At 44.7% G+C, this 12,295-nt stretch overlaps 1 protein-coding gene across 3 annotated transcripts in view; it reads right to left on the bottom strand.

The window, feature by feature from the left end:
• LOC110498652 (WD repeat-containing protein 17-like) overlaps positions 1 to 12,295 on the bottom strand; it is a 31,008-nt gene that overhangs the window by 10,011 nt on the left and 8,702 nt on the right. For all 3 annotated transcript variants that reach the window (XM_036954322.1, XM_036954324.1, XM_036954323.1), the window contains exons 2-7: positions 3,763 to 3,891; positions 3,292 to 3,475; positions 2,490 to 2,720; positions 1,328 to 1,579; positions 633 to 755; positions 128 to 315 (exon numbers count right to left, since the gene is read on the bottom strand). In XM_036954322.1, coding sequence (XP_036810217.1) covers positions 128 to 315; positions 633 to 755; positions 1,328 to 1,579; positions 2,490 to 2,720; positions 3,292 to 3,475; positions 3,763 to 3,885 — 1,101 coding nt within the window. In that variant the 5' untranslated portion in view covers positions 3,886 to 3,891. The remainder of the gene's footprint in view (positions 1 to 127; positions 316 to 632; positions 756 to 1,327; positions 1,580 to 2,489; positions 2,721 to 3,291; positions 3,476 to 3,762; positions 3,892 to 12,295) is intronic.

Below are 12,295 nucleotides of genomic sequence, written 5' to 3'. Positions count from 1 at the left end.
CAGAAATGCAGACACAAACAAGAAATAGAAGAACGCCCTTAGCATCATCCCAATTCCCCTACCTCCCTTGCTACCACTTTTCCTCCCTTCTTTTCACCCCCCCCCCTCTTCCCCTCCCCTCCCTCACCAGGTCTCGTAGGAAGTCCCACTTCTTGGCTCCCATGTCATAGAGCCCCACCCCTCCATCCACGAAGCAGCAGACCGCGTGGCCCGGGGGGAGGGAGAAGGCCTGGTTCTGGGATAGAGTAGGAGGAGGAACAGCCTCACTGGTGGATGATGTGTAGTGGTTCTTTGTCGGGGAAATGGAGCTCAAGGCTGAAAAGAGGGTGGGAGGCAAATAATGGCGGGGCCAGGAGGGGTCAGGAGGGGTCAGGTGATAGCAAGAATAGGGAAAGAACACACTATGCCATAGAAAAGTTACAGTTTTTCCAAAAGATATAGCAATCTTACTCCACAAGATCAGTCATTCATATCCAAAACTCTGAAGTTATTGTTCCCTTTTAGAAAAAAGGGATCCAAAAGGTTTCTCCTGTTGGGACAGCTGTAGATAGCACCTTTTTTTCTAAGAGTGTGCTGCAGACTGTGGATTCTACCCTAATTTGTGGATTATCAGTAGTGTGTCAGATGCTTACATTTCTTGGCCGGGGGAGAGTTTAACACATGTAAAGCATGGAAGCCGGTCTTCTTCAGTTTAAAGTTGTCCAGCGGTGTAGATCTGGACACGTTCCATATCCTCAGCACACCGACTTGAGAATCTGGGAACAGAAGGAACACGTTGGAACAGTGGTATTGACAGTTCTAAAGGCCTGAGCCTTACGCACCTGACCTCTAGCTACCTACACTGATACCTCGTGACCTTACCTTGTTTACATACTCATCTCATATGTATATACTGTACTCGATACCATCTACTGTATCTTGCCTATGCTGCTCTGTACCATCACTCATTCATATATCCTTATGTACATATTCTTTATCCCCTTACACTGTGTACAAGACAGTAGTTTTGGAATTGTTAGTTAGATTACTTGTTGGTTATTACTGCATTGTCGGAACTAGAAGCACAAGCATTTCGCTACACTCGCATTAACATCTGCTAACCATGTGTATGTGACAAATAAAATTTGATTTGATTTGATTTGATTTAACCCCCCAGTACCCTACCCCTTATACCCTACCCCCTAAACGCTACCCCCATTTCTTTACCTCTAGTGAAGAACATGCCGGGGCCGCTGAGGACACAGCCTTCCCCTCCCCCCTCCCCCCTACACCCTGCACCCTAACCCATTGTACCCTACCCGTAAACCCTACCCCAATATGTCCTTACCTCCAGTGATGAACATGCCGGGTGCACTGGGGACCCAGGCCAGACACTGTACAGAGGCAGCTGAACTGGGGAAGCTGAAGGTAGTGACACAGGTGAGCCCCTCTGAGTCCACCATTCGGATACCATTATGCAGGTTGGCCACTAGGAGGTAGTCTGTAGACAGGGGATCCCACTCCAACGCTGTGACCGGGTCCTCCTCGTCCGTCCCCTCTAAAGACTCCGGGCGCAACACGTGCTTCTGGTTTTTAGATCCTAGGACAGGAGAGGAGACCTGCTGCATCAACTGACTAAATAAAGTCACCACCGCCCCTAATGAAATACCGGGAGGTACCAAATAAAGGTTCTCATGTGGAAGAAACAGTCAACAAATACATATTTAAAGGTTGTGTTTTTTCTTCCTGGCACTGATTCTGCTGATAGCAGCTCGTTCGAAGAAGGGTCTACAGATGTAAGATCTTCATTTGATCACTCTTGTTGCTGAGAATTTTCCTGCACCGCAGGAAATGCGAACTTGTAGTGTATTCAAGGTTTTAAAAGTAATTTTCACTTTAAAATTTGCCTTAACAAAAAATGTATCAACCTCTACAAAATATATCCATTAATTATGATCCACATAATAATTTACATTTCCTGTTGCTGCAGGATTATTTTCCTGCTGTAGCAAACTGTCTCAAATGTGGATCCTACATCTGTACTTGCAATAATTGTGATATGTGGTTGTTTACAGACTAAAATGATTGTAAGTCGCTCTGGATAAGAGTGTCTGCTAGCTAAATGACTCAAATGTAAAATTGTTTGTAATAGGGAAACGCATGCCCAGTTCTTTCACATCAGTGCAAATGAAGGAGATAAGACAAAGAGAGGAAGCCATTTTAGACAATTGAGACGCAGCCACAGTCTAGACTATCTATAGACTATTGAGATGCAGGCTCAGCCTAGACTATCTATAGACTATTGAGACGCAGCCACAGTCTAGACTATCTATAGACTATTGAGATGCAGGCTCAGTCTAGACTATCTATAGACAATTGAGATGCAGCCTCAGTCTAGACTATCTTTAGACTATTGAGATGCAGCCTCAGTCTAGACTATCTTTAGACTATTGAGATGCAGCCTCAGTCTAGACTATCTATAGACTATTGAGATGCAGCCTCAGTCTTACCTGGCTGGAAGATGGAGAGGCTCCCGTCCGTGTGTCCAAACACCACCTTGCCCTTCTTGACGGGGTGCCAGCGGAACAGACAGATGTCAGACAGGAAGCTGTGTGCCTCCTTGTGGATGGTGACGCCGGCGTCCAGCCCGCTGATGGCCCACAGGTAGAGAGGGCCCCGGTGGGACACAAACGCCACGCCGTCACCTGCGTTCCAGCACCAGCTCAGAGACGCTGGGATGCCTGGGTGATGGTACATAAGGGTTAGAGACACATTAGATACACACACACACACACACACACACACACACACACACACAGAAAACACACACATTCATCCACCCACCCACACACACACTCTCTCTCTCCTAGAAAAACAGCCGTCAGCCATCTCCCTCGTGATAGGAGTCAGTGTAGCAGTAACAATAGCCAGTCCTAATGACATTACTAAGCACACAAACACTTCACTACACTGAGTCACCCTCCCAAGGCAACCCAACCTACTCTCTAGCCTCTCTGACACGTCTCCCATCAGTAGCGTCTAAAGAGGAGCCTACTCCCAGGTAAACTCCCTTACCACTGGTCCACAGTCATCCCTCATTTCCATTCTGATGAAGAACCAGTATCTTTTGCGTTATACAGACCACGTGTCTCTATAGTTCAGTACATTTGGTGTTATCTAGTCTGGCCACAGCTTTCCGCTCCACCTTGTTTCACTCTGTTTCAAAACGTTTTCTCCCTACTGAACACCCACCTCTGGCCCACCCACTCCCCTGTACATCTGCCTCCACTGGGCATAGTTCATTATCAGTACCTTTGGTGTTATCCAGCCTGGCCACAATCTTCTGCTCTGCCACATTCCATATGATGAGCAGGTTGTCAGCGCTGGCGCTGGCAAACACCTCGGGGTTGTGTGGGCACCACGATATGGCCGTGATGGTCTTCTTGTGCTCTGACATGATGGCTCGAAGCTTGAACTCATTGTATCTGTGGTCCAACTGCATGGGTGCAGATGGGAACGACGAGGAATACATTGGTATTGGTGTTGCATATGTAAACAGATGGGGTGGCAGAGATAACGATAGATAAGGAAAACGTCAATGGCAGAAATCACTTGCAGATTAGACATCTCTTTTGAGTGTCCTTTCGACAGGGAAGGGAGAGAGCACACGCAACGAGAGGCGCACGCATGCCAACACGGGCGCACACACGCGCATGCGCGCACACACGTCCACAGGCACACAGACGCACACGCACACACACCGATTTTTGCCAAGCTAATTACCTGGTAGACATATATAGCAAGTGTTGCACAGTAAGCGAACCGGTCTTCACTGGCAGCACACACGTCTTTGTTCCAGGGCTGGCACCCGGCAGCCAGCAGGCCCACCTGTTTCACCTGGGACATCTTTATCTGCGACACACAGAGAAGAGGAGGAGATGGACTACACCAGAACACAGGCAATGATCTGTGATTCTTATTCATGGATTGAGGGATACATTCAGGTCTAAAGCATGTTCTATTCTCATGTACATCAGTCTTGCATTTCAGAACTGATAATAGATTGACATGGCTTATTACTCAGCTGTAATAGACCGTTCTCACAATAACAGCGCAGTAGCCTTCAATGAGTACTGATATGAAACGTAGTTTGACGTTTCACATGGAGCGCCAGTCACTTTGTAACCAAACAGATTCGAGAGATGTTGTACATGAATCAGTGAAAACTCCAGCATGTATGTTGGTATCACTCAGAGGAGGCACACAGCAACAGCCTTGAGACAGTCGGGTTCCCCCTAATTACATCTCTCTGTCTCTGTCTCTGTCTCTCTGTCTCTGTCTCTCTGTCTCTCTGTCTCTCTCTCTCTCTCTGTCTCTGTTCCTGTCTCTCTCTCTCTCTCTCTCTCTCTCTCTCTCTGTCTCTCTCTCTCTCTGTCTCTCTCTCTCTCTCTCTCTCTCTCTCTCGCTCTCGCTCTCTCTCTCTCTCTGTCTCTCTCTCTCTCTCTCTCTCTCTCTCTCTCTCTCTCTCTCTCTCTCTCTCTCTCTCTCTCTCTCTCTCTCTCTCTCTCTCTCGCTCTCTCTCTCTCTCTCCGCATGACATAACAATGTTACTTTTTATACTTACAATTCGAAAATAATAAGAATCAAAATTGTCAACGGGACAACAGTAACAACAATAACCAAGGGTCAAAATAACCATACATTCAACAATAACAATAAGCATACAGTAGAGGACATGTGCAGGTCTGTCAGACACTGTCCCTCATCTTATGGCAGACAGCAATGTAGTGCGCTGCCAACCCACAGCTCTCTGCGTCCTCCCCCAACAGGAAGGGTAGCTACTCTCATCAGAGAGGTCTTTGAAACCTTGAAATGTTGAAATCTCTCTCTCTCTGTCTCTCTCTCTCTGTCACGCTCTCTCTCTCTCTCTCGCTGTCTGTCTCTCTCTCGCTGTCTGTATATCTCTCACTGTCTGCCTCTCTCTCTTGCTGTCTCTCTCTCTCTCTCTCTCTCTCTCTCTCTCTCTCTCTCTCGATGTCTGTCTCTCTCTCTCTGTCTCTCTGTCTCTCTGTCTCTCTCCCCCTCTCTCTCTCTCTCTCTCTCTCTCTCTCTCTCTCTCTTATATATATAAAGTGAATATATAAAGTGAAATAAACAATAAAAATTAACAGTAAACATTACACATACAGAAGTTTCAAAACAATAAAGACATTACAAATGTCATATTATATATATACAGTGTTTTAACAATGTGCAAATGGTTAAAGGACACAAGATAAAATAAATATGCATAAATATGGGTTGTATTTACAATGGTGTTTGTTCTTCACTGGTTGCCCTTTTCTCGTGGCAACAGGTCACAAATCTTGCTGCTGTGATGGCACACTGTGGAATTTCACCCAGTAGATATGGGAGTTTATCAAAATTGGATTTGTTTTCGAATTCTTTGTGGATCTGTGTAATCTGAGGGAAATATGTCTCTCTAATATGGTCATACATTGGGCAGGAGGTTAGGAAGTGCAGCTCAGTTTCCACCTCATTTTGTGGGCAGTGTGCTCATAGCCTGTCTTCTCTTGAGAGCCATGTCTGCCTACGGCGGCCTTTCTCAATAGCAAGGCTATGCTCACTGAGTCTGTACATAGTCAAAGCTTTCCTTAAGTTTGGGTCAGTCACAGTGGTCAGCTATTCTGCCACTGTGTACTCTCTGTTTAGGGCCAAATAGCATTCTAGTTTGCTTTGTTTTTTTGTTAATTCTCTCCAATGTGTCAAGTAATTATCTTTTTGTTTTCCCATTATTTGGTTGTGTCTAATTGTGCTGCTGTCCTGGGGCTCTGTGGGGTCTGTTTGTGTTTGTGAACAGAGCCCCAGGACCAGCTTGTTTACGCCAAGGTATGTATAGTTTTTTGTGTGCTCTAGGGCAATGGTGTCTAGATGGAATTTGTATTTGTGGTCCTAGCGACTGGACCTTTTTTGGAACACCATTATTTGGTCTTACTGAGATTTACTGTCAGGGCCCAGGTCTGGCAGAATCTGTGCAGAATATCTAGGTGCTGCTGTAGGCCCTCCTTGGTTGGTGACAGAAGCACCAGATCATCAGCAAACAGTAGACATTTGACTTCAGATTCTAGTAGGCGAGGCCGGGTGCTGCAGAGTTTTCTAGTGCCCGCGCCAATTCGTTGATATATATGTTGAAGAGGGTGGGGCTTAAGCTGCATCCCTGTCTCACCCCACGGCCAATTTTAACCGCACACTTGTTGTTTGTGTACATGGATTTTATAATGTCGTATGTTTTACCCCCAACACCACTTTCCATCAATTTGTATAGCAGACCCTCTTGCCAAATTGAGTCAAAGGCTTTTTTGAAGACTTTGCCTTTGTTTTGGTTTGTTTGGTTGTCAATTAGGGTGTGCAGGGTGAATACATGGTCTGTTGTATGGTAATTCGGTAAAAAGCTAATTTGACATTTGCTTAGTACATTGTTTTCATTGAAGAAATGTATGAGTCTGCTGTTAATGATAATGCAGAGGATTTCCCCAAGGTTACTGTTGACGCATATCCCACGGTAGTTATTCGGGTCAAATTTGTCTCCACTTTTGTGGATTTCCAAATATTGGGGAAGATGCCAGAGCTGTTGATGATGTTAAAGAGTTTTAGTATAGCCAATTGTAATTTGTTGTCTGTATATTTGATCATTTCATTAAGGATACCATCAGGATACCTTTTTGGATTGGAGGGTTTTATTTTGTCCTGTAGCTCATTCAAGATAATTGGATAATCCAGTGGGTTCTGGTAGTCTTTAATAGTTGATTCTAAGATTTGTATTTGATCATGTATATGTTTTTGCTCTTTGTTCTTTGTTATAGAGCCAAAAGGATTGGAGAAGTGGTTTACCTATACATCTCCATTTTGGATAGATAATTCTTCATGTTGTTGTTTGTTTAGTGTTTTCCATGGATTCATGGAATTCTTCAAGGATTCTTCAATTACATTGAGCTGATTTCTGACATGCTGTTCCTTCTTTTTCCGTAGTGTATTTCTGTATTGTTTTAGTGATTCACCATAGTGAAGGCGTAGACTCAGGTTTTCCGGGTCTCTATGTTTTTGGTTGGACAGGTTTCTCAATTTCTTTCTTAGATTTTTGCATTCTTCATCAAACCATTTGTCATTGTTGTTAATTTTCTTCGGTTTTCTATTTGAGATTTTTATATTTGATAGGGAAGCTGAGAGGTCAAATATACTGTTAAGATTTTCTACTGCCAAGTTTACACCTTCACTATTACAGTGGAAATTGACCAGGAAATTGTCTAAAAGGGATTGAATTTGTTGTTGCCTACTTGTTTTTTGGTAGGTTTCCAAACTGCATTCCTTCCATATACAGTGCCTTGCGAAAGTATTCGGCCCCCTTGAACTTTGCGACCTTTTGCCACATTTCAGGCTTCAAACATAAATATATAAAACTGTATTTTTTTTGTGAAGAATCAACAACAAGTGGGACACAATCATGAAGTGGAACGACATTTATTGGATATTTCAAACTTTTTTAACAAATCAAAAACTGAAAAATTGGGCGTGCAAAATTATTCAGCCCCTTTACTTTCAGTGCAGCAAACTCTCTCCAGAAGTTCAGTGAGGATCTCTGAATGATCCAATGTTGACCTAAATGACTAATGATGATAAATACAATCCACCTGTGTGTAATCAAGTCTCCGTATAAATGCACCTGCACTGTGATAGTCTCAGAGGTCAGATGAAACCAAAATTGAACTTTTTGGCAACAATGCAAGACGTTATGTTTGGCGTAAAAGCAACACAGCTGAACACACCATCCCCACTGTCAAACATGGTGGTGGCAGCATCATGGTTTGGGCCTGCTTTTCTTCAGCAGGGACAGGGAAGATGGTTAAAATTGATGGGAAGATGGATGGAGCCAAATACAGGACCATTCTGGAAGAAAACCTGATGGAGTCTGCAAAAGACCTGAGACTGGGACGGAGATTTGTCTTCCAACAAGACAATGATCCAAAACATAAAGCAAAATCTACAATGGAATGGTTCAAAAATAAACATATCCAGGTGTTAGAATGGCCAAGTCAAAGTCCAGACCTGAATCCAATCGAGAATCTGTGGAAAGAACTGAAAACTGCTGTTCACAAATGCTCTCCATCCAACCTCACTGAGCTCGAGCTGTTTTGCAAGGAGGAATGGGAAAAAAATTCAGTCTCTCGATGTGCAAAACTGATAGAGACATACCCCAAGCGACTTACAGCTGTAATCGCAGCAAAAGGTGGCGCTACAAAGTATTAACTTAAGGGGGCTGAATAATTTTGCACGCCCAATTTTTCCGTTTTTGATTTGTTAAAAAAGTTTGAAATATCCAATAAATGTCGTTCCACTTCATGATTGTGTCCCACTTGTTGTTGATTCTTCACAAAAAAATACAGTTTTATATCTTTATGTTTGAAGCCTGAAATGTGGCAAAAGGTCGCAAAGTTCAAGGGGGCCGAATACTTTCGCAAGGCACTGTATAGCATTTCTTAATGTTACTCAGTTCCTTTGGTTTTGATGCCTCATGATTGAGTATTGCTCTGTTCAAGTAGACTGTGATTTTGCTGTGATCTGATAGGGGTGTCAGTGGGCTGACTGTGAACGCTCTGAGAGACTCTGGGTTGAGGTCAGTGATAAAGTAGTCTACAGTACTACTGTCAAGAGATGAGCTATAAGTGTACCTACCATAGGAGCCCCCTCGAAGCCTACCATTGACTATGCACATACCCAGCGTGCGACAGAGCTGCAGGAGTTGTGACCCGTTTTTGTGAGCAGAGCCTGCTGCAGGAGTTGTGACCCATTTTTGTGAGCAGAGCCTGCTGAGTATCTGGTACATGCCATTGGCTAGGGCTAGTGTAAGAGTGGGGGTTGGGCCTGTTTGCCCGCTCACTGCCTGGGATATGTGTGACTTCCATGATAAGCCCCTCTTTGCGGGAGTGGGGGGCATGGGGTGGGAAAGAGGGGCATAGGTCTGATCTGAGGGGGCCTAAATGGGGTGTGGGCATGGTTGACGTGGGGGGGTGTTGATTGGTTGGGATGGGGGTGTGGATGTGGCTGGGGGTGCTGTGGTCTGGATGTAAGTCCTCTTGGGGTGGGTCCTCTATGTGTAGGTTCAGGGGGGGTCCCGCAGGTCTGGGAGAGTGTCTCGCTGGTCTGGGCGGGGTGTCTATTGATCTGTTGCTCCTGTGTGAAGTGTTTGGGATACGTTTGAGAGCGATGTCCTTTAGAGTCCGGGCAAAGGTATAGAGGCTGTTCAAGTCCAGGGTGGAGTGGTGGGCCAGGAAAACATTTGGTTTTGAGGCACAGTCACGGGAAATACTTGCGTTACCCGTTGTATTGTGGCAGGGTGGAAGTCTTTTCGTGGGAGCAGGATGGAGATAACCACTTGTGCGTTGGGGAAAGTAGAATAAGCTTTTTCAATCACTCCCTTCAGTGCTGTGGCCACCCTTTCCTGCTGTGCTCTCAGGTTGTTTGTGCCTGTGTGTATTATTACGTGGCTAGGTGAACCTAGTTGGTCCTCCTACAGAAGGTCTAGGGCGCGTTGGGTGTTTGGACACCAGAGTTTAGACACACTGTGTTTGGGAAAAAGGTTTTTTTCTTGTATATATTTTCCATTTGAGTCCATGAGGAGAACAATCTGTGTCTTGTGTATGTCATCAGTGGATGTGGGGGGGTTGTCAGAAGGGCTATCAGGGTGGCTGACAGGGGGGGTGCTCAGAGAGGGTGAGAGCCGCTGGGCTTGGGGTTCTGGTGTGGACTGTTCTGCTGTGGTGTCAAGACTTTTGTCGGGTGCTGAAGTGGGCTGTTCTGCTGGCTTCTCTGTGGGGGTGGTCACCTCTCTAGTGGGTTGTTCTCTGTCACACGCCATCCCCCTCAACTTCTCCTCCAGCAGTCTGATCCTCTCCTCTCGTGCTCTGTTCTTCTCCTGCTCCTGGTCTTTCTCCTGTTGAAGTTGTCTCACCACTGTCCAGAGTGCAGATATGTCTCTTGCTACCTCCAGCTTTCCAGGTCTGGTTAAGAGAGTGTTGTTGTGCTGGACTGTTGTCTGGGTCTGTGCTGACTGGAGTGTAATCACCTGCTGTTCCAGCTCCACCTGCCTTACCTCCAGCTGGGTAAATGTATCCTTCATTTCAATGAAGGGGTAGTACTCTGTGCTGGGAGGTTGACTTTCCGCTGGGGGTGGCTCGTTTGTGGGGTTATATAACGAAGAAGTCTGGTCTGACCCGCTCGGGGTGGGGGTATCTTTCTCAAGGGTGAGCTTCTCCTGCTGGGCTAATTTTTTGATTAGGTGAAAGTCCAGCTGAAACTGTTTGGGGTTGCCCTGTACCATTACTGTTCCAGACGTATAGAGATTTATATTATCTGACTCAGAGTCCTCGTTGTCAAGTATCCTGAGTTTCCACCCCTCGTTAACACGCCCTCTCTTAACAAAGGGGTAGTGTGCTAATATAGCACTGTGCCATGCCAGGGGCTGGTTTGTGTGGAAGATAAGGTTGCTGATGTTCCCATTTTTGTAATAGTCAGAAAAAACTGTCTCTTTGTCATCTTTTCTTGCCTTATCATTCTTTACATACACAGGGTACTGTATTTTAATGACCTCTGAACAGCGGGAGGCAGCTTCTCAGGCCTCTCCATTTGGTTGGGGTAGACTGTTTGACTCTCATGCCATTGTTGGGCTAAAGGGCTTTGACACCTCTCACTTGACACGTCAGTGCTAACTGAAGCTGTATCAAGCTTGGCAGAATCATGTTAACATTCAGACTTTATATAGTAATGTTGCGTATTTTTCTTCTTGGCTTTTGGAAAATCAAATATAGTTTCAGACTAAACATTACTCACTCAGTTCCAGGTTGGATGGTGTTTTCAGGTTTCTGTTGTTTTTCAGAGAGTTTGCTGTATAGAATAATAATCCTTGGTAGTTGTAAACCTTCCAGGTGATTCCGTAATTCCATCCAAAATCAGGTTGTAGGTTTTGAGTTTTGATTTGAAGTGAAGGTTATGTTGTAGAGGGTAGCATCCTGTATATGTTCCTGACAAAAAAAAATCCAAGTTTATCGAACTCTAAGTCTATCTTTTTTAAAGAAAATGCTGAAAAATGCAGGAGCTCATCTGATCATGACCTCTAGCCTCTCTCTCTCTCTCTCTCTCTAACTCCATCGCTCTTCTATTTTTTTGTATTGAACTGTTGTTTATTCAAGGGAACCCATAGAGACCTGAGACTCATTTGCCATGGTGCCCTGAGGACAACAATGCAACAAATTCAAAATGATCCATACAAATAAAATAATCTTTACAGAATTACAGAATCAACACTGCAATCAACACAAATACAATTATTTACATGAAATCCAAACAGTTTCAATTATCATTTTTTTTTATTTTTTTTATTTCACCTTTATTTAACCAGGTAGGCTAGTTGAGAACAAGTTCTCATTTGCAACTGCGACCTGGCCAAGATAAGGCATAGCAGTGTGAACAGACAACACAGAGTTACACATGGAGTAAACAATTAACAAGTCAATAACACAGTAGAAAAAAGGGGAGTCTATATATACATTGTGTGCAAAAGGCATGAGAAGGTAGGCAAATAATTACAATTATGCAGATTAACACTGGAGTGATAAATGATCAGATGGTTATGTACAGGTAGAGATTGGTGTGCAAAAGAGCAGAAAAATAAAAATAAATAAATAAAAACAGTATGGGGATGAGGTAGGTGAAAATGGGTGGGCTATTTACCAATAGACTATGTACAGCTGCAGCGATCGGTTAGCTGCTCGGATAGCAGATGTTTGAAGTTGGTGAGGGAGATAAAAGTCTCCAACTTCAGCGATTTTTGCAATTCGTTCCAGTCACAGGCAGCAGAGAACTGGAACGAAAGGCGGCCAAATGAGGTGTTGGCTTTAGGGATGATCAGTGAGATACACCTGCTGGAGCGCGTGCTACGGATGGGTGTTGCCATCGTAACCAGTGAACTGAGATAAGGCGGAGCTTTACCTAGCATGGACTTGTAGATGACCTGGAGCCAGTGGGTCTGGCGACGAATATGTAGCGAGGGCCAGCCGACTAGAGCATACAAGTCGCAGTGGTGGGTGGTATAAGGTGCTTTAGTGACAAAACGGATGGCACTGTGATAAACTGCATCCAGTTTGCTGAGTAGAGTGTTGGAAGCAATTTTGTAGATGACGTCGCCGAAGTCGAGGATCGGTAGGATAGTCAGTTTTACTAGGGTAAGTTTGGCGGCGTGAGTGAAGGAGGCTTTGTTGCGGAA

The sequence above is a fragment of the Oncorhynchus mykiss genome, chromosome 19 (genome assembly GCF_013265735.2).
Source record: "Oncorhynchus mykiss isolate Arlee chromosome 19, USDA_OmykA_1.1, whole genome shotgun sequence".
NCBI classification, from domain to species: domain Eukaryota; kingdom Metazoa; phylum Chordata; class Actinopteri; order Salmoniformes; family Salmonidae; genus Oncorhynchus; species Oncorhynchus mykiss.
The sequence above is the reverse complement of the archived record's forward strand: the minus strand, read 5'-3'. Positions and strand labels throughout refer to the sequence as shown.